Source organism: Eutrigla gurnardus, assembly GCF_963514095.1.
Source record: "Eutrigla gurnardus genome assembly, chromosome: 12".
Classification (NCBI taxonomy): Eukaryota; Metazoa; Chordata; class Actinopteri; order Perciformes; family Triglidae; genus Eutrigla; species Eutrigla gurnardus.
Genome location: NC_139926.1, coordinates 12,966,479 through 12,985,555, shown reverse-complemented (window position 1 = coordinate 12,985,555; position 19,077 = coordinate 12,966,479). Strand labels below are relative to the sequence as shown.

Below are 19,077 nucleotides of genomic sequence, written 5' to 3'. Positions count from 1 at the left end.
AGCTGTCAAACTGGGGCCACAACCAGAGACGTACGGGTATACACTCAAAAAATAAATGGATTTATTGACTAAAAGTTAGTCGAAATGAGTTACACAAATGGTTGGGAGGAATCTGTGAAGTCAGTAGTGTAAGGACTAGCATGATATTGTGCTGTAAAAAGAAATAAAAGACACCCAAACCAACAGTTGGAAATGACTTTGCTGAACAGCAATAAGTGAACACACACAGGGACATATGAATGTGGTTAAATAATATTATAATTAAATAATAGTGGGGAGGATGTTTGGGTTGTGGTTAAGCAGATAAAGCGTATTCGTTAACCCTCTCAAACTTACTTTCCTGTCCTCGATCCTCTTCATCTATTGAGGGTTGGATGGAAGTTGATGGAAGAGAGGGCCGGTTCATGGTTTGGTTCTTGTTTATACGCCCGATCTGTCTTACATATGTCACCGTCTATTCACAATACTGGTGTAAAATCAATAAAAAAAATAAGAACGAAAATCCTCTGCTACCTTCCTGTTTGCATCAGTGTGCGCTGCAGGGAACTTTGTCATCATGGCAGTCTTAATCGTCTCTGCTGTAGAACAGTTCAGAGCAAAACAGAAATGATTTAAATAGATGTTTAATTAGCCGGCAGAGATTCTGTTTTGCACATGAAAAGGTTTGGCTACGAACCGATGAGATCAGACAGAAACACAAACACATGAAAACAAAGATGAATAAAAAAAAGGGATAAAACACCGTCCCACCATCACTGAGTGATCATCCCGCTACAAAGCATTAGCATCAAAATATACTCAAAGTACCAAAAGTACTCAATATGCAGAGTACTATATATTACATTAGTGGAATGATGATTAATGTGTTCAATTTAATGTTGCAGCTGGTGACAGTGGAGCTCAATTTTATGCCTCAGCACTGGCAACAGCCGAGGCAGGAGGCTTTATGTCATCAGGTTGTCGAAAACATAATTTGGCACAACAATTATTGGTCAAAGGTCAAGGTCAATGGGACTCCAAAAAAACACATAATTGGCTGTAACTCAAGAATTCATAAGCTTATTGGGTTTTACACTAATTGATGTGCTGTTGCATCACAAAGACAGAAACAAAGATTAGAGAAAACAAGCTGAGGTTCACTAGAGGATTATATGAATATCACTTACTCCATGCAAAGGACATAACATTTCTATTTCTATATATATTTATGTAGTGCCTGGTACTAAGACTACCTTTAAAAATGTCTAAGGGGCAGGAGGACCCCTTCAACCTTTAATATCTACAATGCAATTTATGACCCACTCTGACCTCCCCGAGCAGAAACAATTTACCAGAGGCGTATCCTGTGCAAAAGTTAAGTTGGCTTTATTACAATATGTAGATAAAACATAGGCATGAGGCAATCATCAAAACAATCTCATTGGGTGGTTGAAGTCAATCAGTTCTCCTCACAATAAGGGCGGGTCAGCCATACACAGCAACCATAAGATGACTGTAGGAGACAGAAAAAGGGAGACAGCAACTCTACCACCACACACATGCACTACACACTTAAGTTCTATTTACATATGCTTTATCGCGATGAATTACATGCAGTGTCACGACCAAATATACACACCACTAGAGTGTCACTCATGCAGTCCCACCACAGAAGGAAGCTGTGTGTCAGTGCGGACCCGGCCTTTTCACAGAGTCAAGCTGTAGATACAAAAGAAAACAGGAACATTAGATGACATCGCCATCCAAATGACTACCACCCAGGACATCAAGAATAGTAGAAAATATACACTAATTGCCTCAAGCCTTCAAATCAAATAAACAGCAAAAAGTAAATTGACAGTAGAATATAGTGGCTGGCCTGGTCCTTTAAAGAAAACACAAATGCATTAGTTTGCCAGCCCAAAGTTCAAGAAATTGCACATGAGTAAAACACTAAAAAAAGGTAATAAAATTATAAGCCTACTTTGCAAGGGTACATAAACTCCCGTAATTAATAGTGCGGGAGCAGAGAGAGCAATCCAGTGCATCAAATATTAAAAAGGAAACAAAGTTATAAATACCACAATCTAAAAATATGTTTAAAAATACAGATAAACATGTATATTGTTTACCAGTATCTGTGCCACAGCATCCCTCAGTGGTCACGTCAGTCCTGAACTGAAACATAAATAAATAAAATCGACTTAAAATATCTTTCATGTAATGTAAGCATTTCCACACAGGTTAAAATACTTAACACAAAGAGCGTTGGCCGCACACAGACACATGGTTACCTTGCTGAGACACAAACAAAAGGCTAGCACAAACCTGAGCTACTCCATGCTAAACCATGTTTAAAACTACTGAGCATTGCCATCAGTTTTGCAGATTTCACCCTGTATGAGAGGGAGAGTCACACCGGGTGCTGCAGCCAAGTCAAAAAGGGCTCTCCACTGAGACACACAGCACTTTATCACTTCCTGCTTAACACCTGGTCACATGGCAGCAGGCAATCAACTGGTCATGTGACTATGTGTCCATGGCAAGTATCACACTTTCCCACATTTATATAACATTTGATTTCAGGTCAAACTTGGTGGACGTACCTTTTTTCCCATTAACTGATGAATTGTACTGTATGTTAAGGAAAGGGTTTTTTGTGTGGTGGTTTGTGTGGGAGGAGGATCTCCCAGCTTTCATCACACTGCTCTTACCATATTTTTTGTGGCTGCTGCTACAGCTCACTAATGATTACAGTCATCGGGGCTGTTATAGGTGCAATTACATTAACACTTAGAGAGTGGGCTGTGAACTTTTACAAGTAATTACTTTTTAAAAGAAATGGTGAGGAAGAGAAGAAATGAGCCCCAAGATTTGTGATTCATATAATAGGCGGTAGCCTCCTTTCCATTGTCAGTAGTCCTTTACAATGGACAAGCAGCATTTTAGTTGTTTTTCTAGTGTGTCACTTTTAACCTCACAAATGGGCTGGGAAAAAAAGGTTAGTAAACAGTATATATTTGTTTTCATGTGTAAGTTATTCGATGTCCTTTGAAACTCTCAACAGTGTTAAAACTTAAGGTGCAAATTAAGACTGCATTATCAGTTGTATTTATTCTGGTCACCCACACTAGATCCACCGGAGAGGAGGGGGGCTTAGACACCGACAATAGGTCTCATTCACCAATGTCTTACTAGGTTTCTTCTTAAATTTGTTCCTAAGAGTTTCTCAGAAAAGTCTACGTCGGATTCATGGCGTGTTGTTAAACCGCAGAAATGTTCGCAGCTGTGTTCTTAACGTGATGATAACCATGTCTTCGTAAAAGTGCTTGTCAGTTGTTCGTAATAAGCGAATGTTAACGTCCCGCCAATGAGACTGCAGGGTCATGTGCACACACACACATCTGAAGATCGTTCTGAAGTGGAGGAAGCCGACTGCTGCAGGAAGTGAACAGTAAACAAGCCTTATATTCTGTGGCGTCAGTCATGGACAATAGCACTCAAACAAGATGCAGGGGATCTGCATTGTTTCTACCTTTTGTCGCTGCCATCATCATTTTGTCATTATGATTCTGAGTTTGCACCTATATGTGAACTCAGAGAAGAAAGCACTGGCAATTTCCCTGAATCCTCCCTGTTTCTATTGTTTGGCTGCCGTCTTGCCACCAGCCTCATCGCGATGTCTCAGGAGACGGAGCGCTCTTCAACAATGAACACAATCAACCTAATTTATCATCACAAACATACTCTGGATGGAATGCCGGTGAGAATTGACAGCACCTCCCCACCTTCTTTCTTTCAGCTCTGCTGGGTGCTGTGGCTCTCCGGGAGCGAACAATTAGAAAATGAATCTTCCAAAAAGGCACCTGAACGTAAAGCTGTTTAGCCGCTGACTCAACAGCCTGTGGCGGTAAACAGCTATGCAAATGATCCAACGATCCTCCGTACTTTTGATTTAATCCCTTGCTCATTACAGTCAGCCACTAAAAATTGGACTGATGAAAGAAAAAAGGCATCGGTCCGGATTCAATATGAGGATTTACTCGAGTGATTTTTAATTTCTAAGGAAGCAGAGACTCAGATGAAAGAGCCCTACCCTGCTATACAGTATATACGAGCTAATCAGTGTTTTGATGCTAATGTGTTAGCAAATATGTCCTGCACACACACACACACACACACTTTGTCTGGTGGCTCATTAAACAGACTGAAGTTCAGGACAAGCATTCATGATACAGCAACGATGCTGCTGCTCCACGCAATTATTCGATAGGTTGTTAATGAATTAAGGTCTCCATCCACTTAGACGGTCAAACAGATGACTGCAAAACTATAAACAGAAAACTGTGATCAGTGACATATATTCTGGATCAACGATGATTAAGCAGTATCAGATCTGCTTAACAGGGTCTGTGTTAGATGTATAGATTGATCAAATAAATTATTTGTGGATTAGGATTGTTTTCCAACGACACTCCATGTCTATAAGGAATGCTTTGATCTTACTGGTCTAAAAATGTTCAGAGGAGTAATTACATGTATCTGAATGTGTGTGTGTGTGTGTGTGTGTGTGAACCTCAGTCACAGTTAAGTATGTAGACTACATGCTGAGTGGGTGAGTGGCTGAGAGATTGTGTTTCTCTATCTCTGCTCAACACTCAAGACTCTCTCCTCCTTTTCTCTCCAGATGTCTCTGCTTGTCTTTCAGCCATCTCTCTTCTTTGCTTTTAAACATGTAACCTTGAGCAACTTTATGTTTCCTCTTTGCTGAAGTGCCATAGTTCTTTCCCCCCCCACAGACAAAAAATGTACTTCTGTTGTTGGTGAGTCCAGTTATCTAATTTGTGTTTCAACAGATCTTTTAAAATTATTAGTATTACACAATTTTTCGAAGCAGCAGTGTCTGATCGAAGATCTGTGTCTGCAGATCAGTGAAGGTTTCCATGAGTTACTTGTTTTCTGGTCGTCTGAGGATAAACCGTCCCTGCACCCGAACACAGATGTCTTGAGTTTGCCTGGCTGATGAACGTTCGGGTGGTGGAGATGGTGTGGTAAACTGTTTGGATTGCAGCCGGGAGAAAAATGTGTCTGCCCGCCTGTATTGCTGGTGCAGCAGTTGTGTCCTCCTCTCTCTCTCTCTCTCTCTCTCTCCCTCAATTTTTCAATTTAATCAGCTTTATTGGCATGACACTTTGTATTGAAAGTGTCTTACATGGAAATATATCTTACTTTATGACATGCAGTAACATATTCTTCTCCTGCCAGTTCTACTGTAGTGCTGTTTGAATCAATCCATCATTTGGGAGGGGGAGCAGGGGCGTCAATTGGGTATGGCAAGATATGGCAGCTGCCACACCTTGGCTCCAGGGGAAAATGTAAATATTCGTTTTTTTTAATACATTTATGGAATTACTCCGTGTCACTTTGTATTGATTAATCCATTATTTAATCCATATAAATTAACTACAAGTGAAAATCAGAACAACATAATCGATTTCTCTAGATATTATCTTTCCCAACACTTGTATCCCCCCTCCATATCTTGAAATGTGGTATCTCCCAGCCCCCCCTGACGAGACGACGGAGGTCAGAGCTGGAGCCTGTACTACGAAGCGAGTTCAACATACCCAGGGTATCTTTCAGAGATCCAGCTTGAGTTACCCTAACAAAGGCAATCGGAGATAAGCGGTCACACGAAGCTGGTTATCAACTCGTTAACTCAACCCAGGGTTTGAGCACGTGCACATGAAAGAGGCGGCGTTTGCAACATTTGACCAATCACATACATGGATCAGTCTACAGCAGCGGAGCGGCGTATTTCACGTACGAGGAGCGAACCATAATCATACAGAAATACGAAGAAGTTAAACATATAATGCAGGCAAAAGGCAACAGTTTCATCTGCCAAATGCAGGAAGGACAGCTGGCAAAAAGTCCTTACTAGTGGTGTAATAAATAATATAATATGACGGCACTACTACATCTGACTGATTAAATGAAACCTTAACTTCGCTGATAGCTTAGTGGTGGAGTTACCGCCCTTTGAACCAAGACTCCTTGCCGCGGCCCCAGTTCGAATTAATTTGAATTTGGGGAAGAAGTATTCTCGAATTTCTTTTGGACAACTTGTCTCAACTTCTCCTGTTTTACACTGGGTACAAAATCTCTTTGTTCTTTCTAGCCGTTCTCTCGTATGGTGCCCAGTTTCAACAGCAAGCTTATGACCACTGAGTCTGTATCTAGGGAGGGTTTGTCTTTTTTATAGGATGTTTTATTTGGGTTAAATTCTCTGTCCAATGAATTATAGCATTCTAGTTTATTTATTGATTGGATTTCTGTTTTCCACAGCTTTAAATATCTTAGTTTAATATCTTTGTGCATTTGTTTTACTTGTGAGATGGGAATTATTTTCATGACATCACTTTGATGGGGCTGCACGGTGGTGTAGTGGGTAGCACTCTCGCCTCACAGCAAGAGGGTCCTGGATTCGATTCCCGGGTCGGTCCGGGTTCCTTCTGTGTGGCGTTTGCATGTTCTCCCCGTGTAAGCGTGGGTTCTCTCCGGGTTCTCCGGCTTCCTCCCACAGTCCAAAGACATGCAGGATGGGGATAGGTTCATTGGTGACTCTAAATTGCCCGTAGGTGTGAATGTGAGAGTGAATGGTCTCTACATGTTGGCCCTGCGATGGACTGGCGACCTGTCCAGGGTGTACCCTGCCTTCGCCCAATGACAGCTGGGATCGGCTCCAGCCCCCCGCGACCCTGAATACAGGATAAGCGGTAGACAATGGATGGATGGATGGAATATCTTTGTGCATTTGTTTTACTTGTGAGATGGGAATTATTTTCATGACATCACTTTGACATATGGATATGATTTCCTCATTCGTTCCATTCCAGGTATTTTTTTTTTTATCTGGCGTCAGATAGCTCCGTTGTTCTACGTATGCTGTGTGTTGGTGTGAATCTGAAACTGACTCTATCAAATGGTTCCAAAACGTGATTGTTCTTTTTTAATTTTAATTAATAGGGGGAATTGGCCCACCTCTGCTCCATGGTTTGGACAGTTTCTATGGACTCTCAGTATGTTTTTACAGAACTCAATATGTACTTTTGAGTCCCACGGCTCTTGTGTCCTTAGTGGGCCCCAAACTTTACTTCACTTCCATATAAAACGATTGGCTCAATAACACTTTTTTTTAGACAAGTCTTTATTGGGGGGATACATTTGAATAGGAATTTGAATAGGAATTTCCTTATACTGTATTAAGCTGCATCTGCCAATGCACTCACAGCCTTGACAAAATGTCCTGAGGCAGTGATTGTTAGGCCAAGGTTTCTATACTCTGTTGTTGGTGTTATCTCTCCCATAATAATTTGATATTTTTTAGATTGTGAGGTTGCTTTTTTTTTTTAAATATCCATCCATCCATTGTCTACCGCTTATCCTGTATTCAGGGTCACGGGGGGGCTGGAGCCGATCCCAGCTGTCATTGGGCGAAGGCAGGGTACACCCTGGACAGGACGCCAGTCTATCACAGGGCCTTTTTAAATATCATAATTTTTGTTTTATCTATAGATTTACACTGATTGTCCAATTTTCAGAGTAATTATGGAGTAGATTTCAAATGGTCTTGCATTCCTTGTGCTGTTTTCGATAGCAGTGATAGGTCGTCTGCATAATAAAGACACTTAACCTCCTTTCCATCTCAGTCAGGTCCTCTCCCTCTCTCTCTCTCTCTCTCTCTCTCTCTCTCTCTCTCTCTCTCTCTCTCTCTCTCTCTCTCTCTCTGTCACTTGCATTATGTGACGAGTGAGACACAATAATAGACCCACATCACGGTCAATGTCATTTTGACGTGTCACAAATGAAATGAATGATGGCTAAATTCAAATTCAGTTTCAGGGTCCTGGGAACCATTTCCCAAAATGGATTTGCAAGCACTGTATTGTGCCAGTTGTTTTATATAAATTACTGTCACTTCCAAATTACATAATAATTAATTAGTTAAATATGTTTAAGTAAAAGCAAGAGGATTTGCTGATCGTCTCTATTTCTTCTACATTTAACTGTAGCTTTAACTTTGTGAGCTCAGTCATTGTCCTTGCTTTGTTTCGACAGAGAGTGCAACGCGAGTTCAGCGAGTTTCAAAATGCATGAGTGAAGCTTTGTTTCGTGCAGTTGGTGTTTGTGTATAAAAGAGTCAGATGATTACCAACAGTTGGCACGTGTTTTTGTTTAACTGGACTTTCAGCTCCACTTTTTTTATAGTTATAATTCCTCCAAACAACAGCAGCCAAAGTTCAGGCCACAGTCAGTTGAAATGAAGGCCTTGATTATGATGATGAACAGTCTTCAGCATTCACTCACCCAGAGTTTACCTCAGAGATGACCCAAGAGATCCAAATGTGTCAAACAAACATTTCTCTGCGCTCTGTTCTGCTGCCATCCCCCTCTGGACTCACCACGTCGAACACTGGAGAAGACTTGAAAGCCTGACCCGTCGTTCACTTTCACTGAAAAGCCAGCCTTTCCCAGATTCAGTGACTTTTCATTTGAATTATGTTGCGTCACTCACAATTCACTTACAGAATAGAGAAAGAAATATGATCTGATCCCTGTGATGCCAATGTGACGTATTCCGATGTCTTCTTTTGTACCACCAATCTGCTCTCACATTAAAAGAAGTCATTATTGCGATAGAATAACTTTGGGGATTTTTGATTAACAAAATATTCATTTGACTCTCAAAGTTCTTGTAAATTGATGGATCAATTGATTGTTTCAGCTCTAGTGTTTGTTATTATTGTTGGTTACAAAGTGACGGAAGGTCTTTTATTTTAACGTAAACCTGCACGCAGAAATGGTAATGGAAGCAAAACTAAAAAAAGCAAGCCCCTGAAACTAGCAAAGTTAAATGTATTTCTTTAATCTATATTGGCATCTATTCTTCCAGTCACACCATGATAAATTATCAGACACTGCAGGACATCAAAAGTTAAGTTTCCCATCAGATTTTTTCCCTGATTTCCAGCAGAATTGCAAGTTACAAGACTTCATACTGTCCTGATTAAATCGTGTGATCTGCTGGGGAGTCTGTATCCTTATCACTTCAATAATAATAATAATGAATTCACTGTAAAAGTTTAGCTTATTACTGTAACACGCCAGCTTAACACTGCTTTGAACGGGGATGTATTCGGGTACAGAGCTGTCTGGGTCTAATTGGTGTCAGACGCTGCAGGACAGATCACACTCACAACCTTTCCTGTGTTGAGGATTTGTCTCTCGGCTCTTTGCGGGGAACAAGATGACGCCAGAACATGTTGAGCTAAAAACCACAGCTGCAGGTCCAATGGGGTTTGGTTTTTTGGTTGATTGTGTGTGTGTGTGTGTGTGTGTGTGTGTGTGTTGGGGGGGATTTCTCTATATGGGATAATTCTCTCTGGTTCCAGGTCATCACCATCAGAGGTTGTAGTGCCGGTAATAGTGTGAAAGTTTATCAGTCCCTCAGGGTGAATTCTCTTTCCTTTTTGTGGTTCTCAACGGGGAACTCCGAATAGAGAATAAACCACGGAGCAACTTCCCTGCTGGAGTGGAAACAACAAACACAAGTCAGCCATTTTGAAGCACCACACATTTGTTAATGCATGTTTTACTCAAACTGCTTACTTTAAATTGATTTCAGCAAATTATTTCAGTTGGAAACGTTTTTATTCAGTTGATAATTCAATTGTTCTCACTTCTTTTATTCCTATGGATGCTGCAGCTGTTATGTATCATCTAACATTTTTGAAAGGAAGATGACCCCATTCTGGGACATACTGTGGTTGTGGAAGCTGAGACTGTTTCAATCACCCTGTTCATTTGCAAAAAGAAGTCTTATTATTTTCAATGCTGCAAAAAGTTGATGTATGCATAAAAAAACAAATGCAACAGAGCGCAACAGACTTGTTCTGTGTGGAGCATGACACTGAAACCTCCCTTTACATTAATCAGAACTGTTTTGTCATGTTTTTTATATGGTTTTCCATTTGGGATGCACCGATACCAGTGTTGGGTATCGGCTCAATACTGTGCTTATATACTTGTACAACTTCACTACAGCAACACGATGCCCACCCGGCTGCAACGATAACCTCATGCACAAACAGGTTAGATCCATTCAAACTTGCACTGTTGTGGACTCATGCAGACACTTTTGTTTCCACTGCACTGCTTTGCTGTGTTTTCTGCCTGGCCCAGTAGAGTACCTGAGTGTCCAGTCAAGAAACCGTGTGTGTGTGTGTGTGTGTGTGTGTGTGTGTGTGTGTGTGTGTGTGTGTGTGAGAGAGAGAGAGAGAGAGAGAGAGAGACTGTGTATGAAGTCAGCAGTAACACTACAGCTTTGAACGTAGCAGTGCTGTGTGTGTACAATGATATCACTCCTCAAAACTCAACTTAGTTCCAGTGTTTTGCTTGAAGATTTTCTCCACCTGATTTACAGAAAACACAATCCAAAACAATTTTACTTAAAAAAAACAACAACAACAAAAACACACTCAACACAGAGTGAATGGAGGAAGGAGGAAGTTTGTGACTGAATGGACCAGAATGCAGGTGAGATTCATAAATGAGTAACAAGGTCAAAGAGAGGAGAATGGCAGAGAGAGAGACGGAGGACAAACGATAATTGAGTGCAACAGGATGACGGCCATGTCATGAAAAGCTGAAAGAAAAGAGAAGGCAGAGGTTCCGGCGGTGACCATGGTAACATGTCTTAATATGGCTGAGTCATCTGCCAAATATTAAAAACCTTGATCAGGTTGTGCCTCACCTGTGGAGGGAAGGACAGAAAATCTGGAGTAGAGGAGGAGGAAATGCTTCATGCTAACCCTGAACACCAAAAAGATGTTGTTGTTTTTTCTCAAATGGCCTGCTTGGACAGTTTGTACCAATGTGTTCATGTCCGCTGTTATTTATTATAATTTTATTTATTTATTTTTCCTTTTTGAAAATATTTAAAACCTTTTTGCAAATATTTAAAACACCGTATGACAGACACTGTCCTGTGAAAAAAGACACCCAAATCGGAATAAGGAGCAGAAACCATGGCTCACAAAAACATTGATAAACGCCTGCAGAAAAAAAAAAAAAATCTGTACAGACAGTTCATAAAATCAAGGACGGCCCAGTCAGAAGTGAGATACAAACGGTATAGAAACAAGTTAAACACTATCCTCAATGAACGCAAGAAAGAATATTACAGCAATTTACTAGCAGAAAACATGAAGTATACTAAAAAATTATGGGATATTCTAAACAGCGTGACTAATAATAAAAGTAAAAAACCAAACTACCCTCCCTACTTCAAGTATAACAACATGCAGGAGGATAACCCGGAAGTCATAACAAATAGATTCAACCAATTTTTTGTAAACATCGGGCCAGAGCTAGCGAAGGACATTCCTGACTCACCCCTGCACTGGGGCCAAGGATGGAGACAGAAATCCCAGCTCAATGTTTCTCACACCAGTGAAGGACACAGAGATTAGACACCTGGGCAACAAATGCGTAGCCAAAACTTCTACTGATGCTGACGACCTGGACATGAGGCTAATTAAGAAAGTAATTTCAAACCGGGACGTTTCCCACCAAAATGAAAGTTGCCAAGGTTGTGCCACTGTTTAAGAATGGTGACACACACGAGTTTACCAACTACAGACCAATTTCAATACTGGCACAACTGTCAAAAATCCTAGAGAAGCTATTCAACAATAGGCTAGACAACTTCATCAACAAACACAAATTGTTATATGACAGCCAGTATGGCTTCAGAAGGAACCATTCGACTGCCCTAGCTTTAACTGAGTCTGTGGAAATCATTACCGACGCTATTGACCAAAAACAATTTTCCATAGGAATTTTCATAGACCTAAAAAAAGCATTTGACACCGTTAACCATGATATTTTAATAGCTAAACTGGAGAGATATGGCCTTAGAGGTGTAGCACTGCAGTGGGTCAAGAGCTATCTACACAACATATCCCAATATGTCAAAATAAATGATAGCACATCGACTAGCTTGGACATAGTCTGTGGGGTCCCACAGGGGGCAGTTCTGGGTCCAAAGCTGTTTATATTATACATAAATGATATATGCAAAGTGTCAAATACTCTGAAATTAATATTATTCGCGGATGACACAAATATTTTCTGCTCGGGGAGTGACTTGAACCAACTTGTGGAAACAGTAAATCAGGAAATGGCCAAACTTCAAGTGTGGTTTAATATAAATAAATTATCACTAAATCTTAGAAAAACTAAATACATGCTATATGGGAAAAGAGGCTGCAACAACAGTCCCAACATTCAAGTAAACAGTTAATTTTGAGAGGGTCCGTGAGAATAAGGTTCTGGGAGTGATTATCGATGACATGTTAAGTTGGAAGCCACACATAACACAATTAAAAAGGAAGTTGGCCAGGAGTGTGTCCATACTTTGAAAAGTACAAAAAATACTAAATCAAAAAGCACTTCATCTGTTATACTGCGCACTAGTCTCTCCGCACCTGCAATACTGTGTAGAGGTGTGGGGACAACGCGTTTACTTCCTCTATGACCGCTACAATAAAGTAGCAAATTTGGGACTTTTTATACAATAAAGAGTCTTGCCCCCCTCTCTCGCCTGTTTTCTTTTGGCATATATTCCCATGTATAGCCAATATAAACAAGTTGCTTGGATCCACTAACACCGGATGTTTGCCGTTGCTATGACAACAAGTGAAAGCTACAGCTATCATTAATAAACACCCATAAGATGACAATTTGGCCCATATAAAATTAACCTACAATAACCATCAACAGCCATCATGATAAGGACCTTAGCAAGGCGTTGTCACACGTTGTGATGTATTAATTAGAGATAAAAGCAACATTTATGGGATTTTAGCTAGCATAAATGCCGGTACATTTACATTTAGGTCATTTAGCTGACGCTTTTGTCCAAAGCGACTTACAATAAGTACATTTGTCAAAAGAAGGAAACAAAGAAACCACAACGTTTCATTGCCCATAAAGTAAGAGCTAAAAATAGAACAAGTGTTAGGTCCTCATCTGAGTAAAGTAGTACCTTAAGAGCAACAGTGCTATGATCAGAGTGCTATAGGTAAAGGTGTTGTTTTGTTTTTTTTGGGGGGCGGGGGGGGGGGGGGATGTTAGTGGGTCATGCTATGTAGAGTCGAGGTGAAGTCTGAACAGGTGAGTCTTGAGCCTTTTTCAGAAGATGGCAAATGACTCTGCTGTCCTGACATTAGTCGGGAGTTGGTTCCACCACTGAGGCGCCAGAACAGAGAGGAGTCTGGACTTTGCTGAGCGACATTTGTTTGATTTCAGCGATGGTGGTACCAGCCGGCCAGCTGAAGTAGAGGAGCGAAGTGCTCGCTTCGGGGCGTGTTGTTTGACCAGTGTTTGAAGGTAGATGGGTGCCGTTCCGGTTATTAGTATCGTAATAAAGTAGCAAATCTGCAACTTTCTAAAGTAGCAAATTTGCTCCTTTTTTTTCTCTGAATATTGCCCACCTCTCTTGGCTCCTTTTTTTTGGGGGGGGGGGGTTCCCTTATACACCGTTGTATTTACCAGTATGCTGGCCTGAGAAATAAACAAACTGATCCACCTTGTTAGACCTTCACTGGTCTGGGTCTTAAACCCTCCGTACAGAGAATGAAGAGGATGCTGTAAATTGTCTCGAGCCAATGAAACGTGGGACAGATTGACAGTTTAACCTCCAGCGATGGCAGTTAAATGGCCACTTTGAGTTTGATGCAACCTGTTCTTGTCTCCTGTTTACAACAACAATCTGATGAAGAGCGTCCTAAAATCTCCACTGTAGAGAGAATAAAGCTTTTTTATCTTTTTCTCTGGCGTGACAAACTGATACCTAAGGATAATGACAATGCTGTTAATCCATTTTAATATATACATTAATCATACATGTATTCTATCACATCCTCAAGGGACTGCTGTGCCGCATACTTTAAGACATCTCTTAATTAATGAATAATCTTATTCTGCCTGTCCTGTCCTGTCTGATGTATAGAATCTGCCTCCATTCCCATTCATATTCAGGTTATTTTATGAAGTAATTTTCATCAGCAGCTGAGTGGTTTAAAGAACAATCTAGTGGACTATATATAGAGATGGCTGCTGCAGGGGCTGGGTGAAAGTGCTGGTGTGTGATGATAAAGGTGAAAGTGATATGGGTGTGCTTGAATCTGGAGTGTGTGCTCAGGTTTTGAAGCCTCCGGCCAGTTCTGTCTGTATGACTCAATCCATTTATCACCGCCTGGTCACTGTGTTATTAGCTTTTCAGAGGCTGCAGACGTGCAGCGAGTTCTCACCATGGTCCTGCTAATGCTTTTTATTACAGAGTCCAGTTACATTAAGACAAATACAGTCAGGGACAAAAACAAATGCTGCTCCATCGTGGCATTACTGTCCAATCACACAAAACAGGACGTGAGCTGGTGACTTTTTTCGGACTGGTTTTAGTTGTGGCGCAATTTGGTTCACACTGATTTTTCCAGGGATGTGAGGTTACTGGTTACATTTTCATGCATATAAGTTGATGCATCTGAAATGCAAGGGATTGCACTCAAGGGATTCAGGGACTTGCACCTCAGTTGCACTCATTCATCATTGCTTTTTCTGTGCTGGATGAAACCGATGGGATATGTTTGCTTCCATAAAACCGAGCTCTCGTGTCTTCTCTCAGATATTTGGAACAATTGTATTTGTATAGCACCATTCAAATACAAGGCAATTCAAAGTGCTTTTCAGAAGCAGAGAAACACATGTCTTCGCTTCGATATTTTAACAAAACTATTAAATAATAATCGTGTTGATTTGGAAGAAACAGTTTTTTTTCTTTAAATATCACTTTACTGGACCTGAGGCGTGTATTGATCTGCTCTGGCGTCACACAGAGCTCATAGAAATACCTGATTCTGAGTTTAATTAGTCCAGACTGTAGTCTAACTGTAATGAGCGGACAGAAACAGGACAAGAAACATTCTGTGCGGGACAATAGTTGGCTTCGTTCAGGATCACTCAACCTGCTATCAGAATTCTATCCACCAGTTTTCCTGCTCATTAACAAGTTGCACAAAAAAAGAAATTCCCAAAAGAAAAGCTGAAATATCATGTGGTAAGGGTTGTGGGTTCAAATAAATGTGCATAAAAGTTGCAAACACTTGAAGCACATTTTAGTTTGGCTGCCATTAGAAATATAAAATGTAACATTTGTCACTGCCTAAGTTTCCATTACACTTCATCACATTTTGTTTTTATCGATACACCAACAGCCAGGTGTAAAAATCTTTCTATGATATTTAAAGTTTTTTTCAAAATGTCCTGTAAATGACAGTACTTGACTTATTTTACCATCATCCTCTTCACCTTGCCATCTCTGCAGATTATGGGTGGCCGCTGCCCTCTGACCTTTGTCCCATCTGGATCTACCTGGACGTCCTGTTCTCCACGGCGTCCATCATGCACCTCTGCGCCATCTCTCTGGATCGATACATCGGCATACGAAACCCAATCCACCACAGCCGCTTCAACTCCCACACCAAGGCTCGCATCAAGATCATGGCAGTGTGGACGATATCAGTGGGTAAGAACACGCTCGGAAAAATCTGCCGGTTATTTATGGTGGAACTAAATACTTTTTTGTTTTTGTTGCCTGTGGTCTATGTGTGAGATACTGTGTGTTGAAACTGTGTGGTAAACTGACATTTACCTTAAAGCTATGGCCTACAATTTGAAAGGTTTTATCCCAAACTGCTCGGCGATCGCTCGCCACAAAAGCTGCATGCGGATCGCATGGTATTGGCTAAATTTTGGCTCAATTGACAAATCTTTCAAATCGTAGACCAGAGCTTTACATCTACTCAAGGCTTTTAAACGCAGTACAGCAATCCATATAAAGCATATTTTAAGCAATTTTACTTCATATTCCAACATGAGGTGTTATTTTTATGGCTGTTGAAGCTGTGTCATGACATCAAAAGTAAAGTCCGATGTTCTGGAAGTTGTGTGAGTCACGTTTAATGAAGAGAGAACTGCACACCAGATTTGGAATAGGGAGCTCGAGGGAGAGTGTTGCATTATGGGGTTTTTTTAAGCCTTAATGTTGCTAGGTCACCATGTTCCCTCAAGTAGGTTCATAACGTGTGTTTAGGCTACCTAGATAGACTTGGGTGATGTGTTTTGCTGCCACTAAGAAAATGACTTCCGACGGAACGACAATGTAAATCAACGTGCAATGCATTGCGGGAACATTACAGGAGACATTTCCAGGTGGAGTGGTTTGAAATTATACTTTTTTCATAAAAGAAGTATTGTAAAAGAGTATTTTAGAATCAGGCTCATCATCTTATAGTCAAGGGATCGGAGTGATTTTAGCTTTTTAGCTTTAGATCGTGAATTTGTATTTTTTTGACAGACTGAAGCTTTTAACACACATTTCCTGATATTCCTGAAACTGCCTCTCATTATTAGACATCACACAGAAGCTTAAGTATACCCAGCCAATTTAAAATTGAAATGAATAGTTTGATTTGATTTAAAGATCGAAGTGGGATGGCAGTAAAGACAGCACGACACCATCGAGCACACGTTGTGACTTCACCAAACCAATGCTCTGAAAATAACAGTGTCAAAGATAAAACTGTTCAGTTCTGAACAGTCCTTGTTCATTGTCATGCTTTCCCCATTGCAGAAGGACAGAAAATGATTCAGAAATGCTTTGGATGAGGTGAATTTGTTCCGTGGAGTGGACACCGTTCAAACTAGTGAGGGAAAACAGAGCGGCGAGAGAGCAAAGCGTCTAACCATGAGAGTAGAAGGGCACTCAGCTGCTCATGAGATGCAGTTCTTCCCTGTTCAAGGCAAACATTACATTTATGATTGCATGTCATTCTGATGGAGCTAAGGGAACAATCAGGTCCTGATAGTTGGCTTCTGCCTGCCTGGCTGCTATCCAGCTACTCAGGTCAGCGGAGCTATAGATTAGCAGGAAATGTAATGAAGGGGCTGCAGACGATGGAGGTCGCGGGATGGAAGTGCCAGCAGAGTGCACATTAGCTCTGCACAGCTGTTATTAACACATGGGAACACAATGAAGAACAGTATGGAAATATTTCAAAACATGTCACTTAGAAAAAACGCAAAAACAAGCTATCAGATCATGATTGATTGAAGTGGAATTATCCGAAAACTTTTCCACTTTCAGGTCCATAATTGATTAGTATTTCTCGTTGTTAGCAGCAAATGCTTTCACGCTGTGCTGATGAGAACTGTTGGATCCAGGTGGCAGTGTGCCTATTGATTTTATCTAATGGTAGGAACATTACAGCTCAATGTCAGCGCTGTTACTGATTTACAGGCTGACATAACTGAGCTATCCTGATTTCACAAGATAAAAGAGGAGCAGCACTTTGTTCCAGAGAGTGATGCAAATGTCAGAAAAATGGATGATCGAAAAGTGATACATGGAGAAATGTCACCTTAAAAATTTTAAATTTCACTTGTATGGCTGGATTATTGAACAGGCCAAAAGGGATCAGAGAGTCCTGCAAGAGCACATTTAAAGTCACTGGAGTGATTTCTTCTTCAAACGTCACAGGGCTCAGTTAAACGAGTCCTAAGAGTGACTTGTTGTTGGTTAATATTGTGTACAAAAAACAATCATTGTTTATTTTTGCCTCTCTGCATACTGAAGCTACAGCCCCGACTATCCTGGCATTCTCTCCAAAATGGGTGAGCCCATTGATTGTGTAGCGCTAAGTTACCTCGCTAAGCCCAAACCCTGCTTCGTAGTACAGGCCCTAGGTCTCCCTCAACCACCACAGCTCACCCGAGTTGGTCAAATCCCGCGGCACACTGTCTTTGACTCCCTCCATGAAGCACTAGCACAACATTAGCATGTGTGCTATCCCGTAGCAGTCTGGAGAGTTGCACGTTACTCCATAGCTCCGTAGAGCACAGTCTTTCAACAAAGCATATCAATTAACCCTTCACTTCGAGTAAGAGTAAGATAACCCTTTCTCATTACACACACATTCTACCTTACTTAGCTGCAGACTAATCGCTATGATGAGAAAGAAAAACACAGCAGCCATGCTTAGGCGCCCGCCTAAAAAAACTACCTTTTTTCCTGATCTCTCTTGTCCCGCCCCTTGGCCAATCCCCACTTTAATGCTGGGATTTATTCCCTTGCTACATGAATGCCAAACTCAAGAACAATAAACCCACGTTTAAAAAACTTAATGGCAGTGGGATGTGAACATCAGTTTCAGTGATGTATGAAAGTGTATGATTGTAGAAGGTAATACAAAGCAGATAGCGCATAGTTCTCCACATATTTTTACATGCATCTTTTCAGAAATACAATTCCAGCTTGAGCCGTGGGGTTTGTTTTCAAGGCCTATTTCTGCTTAAAATTGCTATTGAGAACAAGCAAATTCTAAGGGTGGAACTAAAAACAAGTCAGGGTTATATGAACAGCAAAATATCTGCACCTCTCAATGGGCCCACAAATGAAATGGCTGGGAGAGGCAGTTTAAAGAAAAGATCCAACCTCCTCTGATAGCTGGGGGCACAATAGGAGCTGATTCCAACAAATTGACATAATTCACAGTCCAGCAGCAGGATTATAATGAATCCAATGGAGTCGGTCGATATGGCCGTTACAATAAGTCCAATTTAACAACTTCAAAGAAATAATGGTGTGAAGAAGTTCGACAGCAGTTCCTCACATTGTTCCCAGTCAGAGAGGGACGTGTGGAGCGGGTGGGTGGATGTTTGGAGGATGAGGTCAGTGAGGCGGGGCAAGGGCGAGCTCGGCCAACCAAAGTGAAGAAAGAACTCCCCTCAGTTCCTTTTTTGATGAAACCATATAAACCTGCCTAGACTCATTGTGTGTTTTCTCCAAACGTATCGACTGAAAACAAAGGCATTCATTTGGTTGAGTTGTCAGGCTGGGCTAATGCCTCTGAGCTCCTCGACAGCCCTGAGGTCTGTGTTTGCTTCCTGTTGCCTCCACTTGATTAGCGCTGT

The 19,077-nt window shown here is 41.0% G+C and overlaps 1 protein-coding gene across 1 annotated transcript in view; it reads left to right on the top strand.

Annotated features, from left to right (window-relative positions):
* The window catches only part of htr2aa (5-hydroxytryptamine (serotonin) receptor 2A-a), a 47,264-nt gene that overhangs the window by 12,489 nt on the left and 15,698 nt on the right, over positions 1 to 19,077 (top strand). The window contains exon 2 of the mRNA XM_084022938.1: positions 15,431 to 15,631. Coding sequence (XP_083879064.1) covers positions 15,431 to 15,631 — 201 coding nt within the window. The remainder of the gene's footprint in view (positions 1 to 15,430; positions 15,632 to 19,077) is intronic.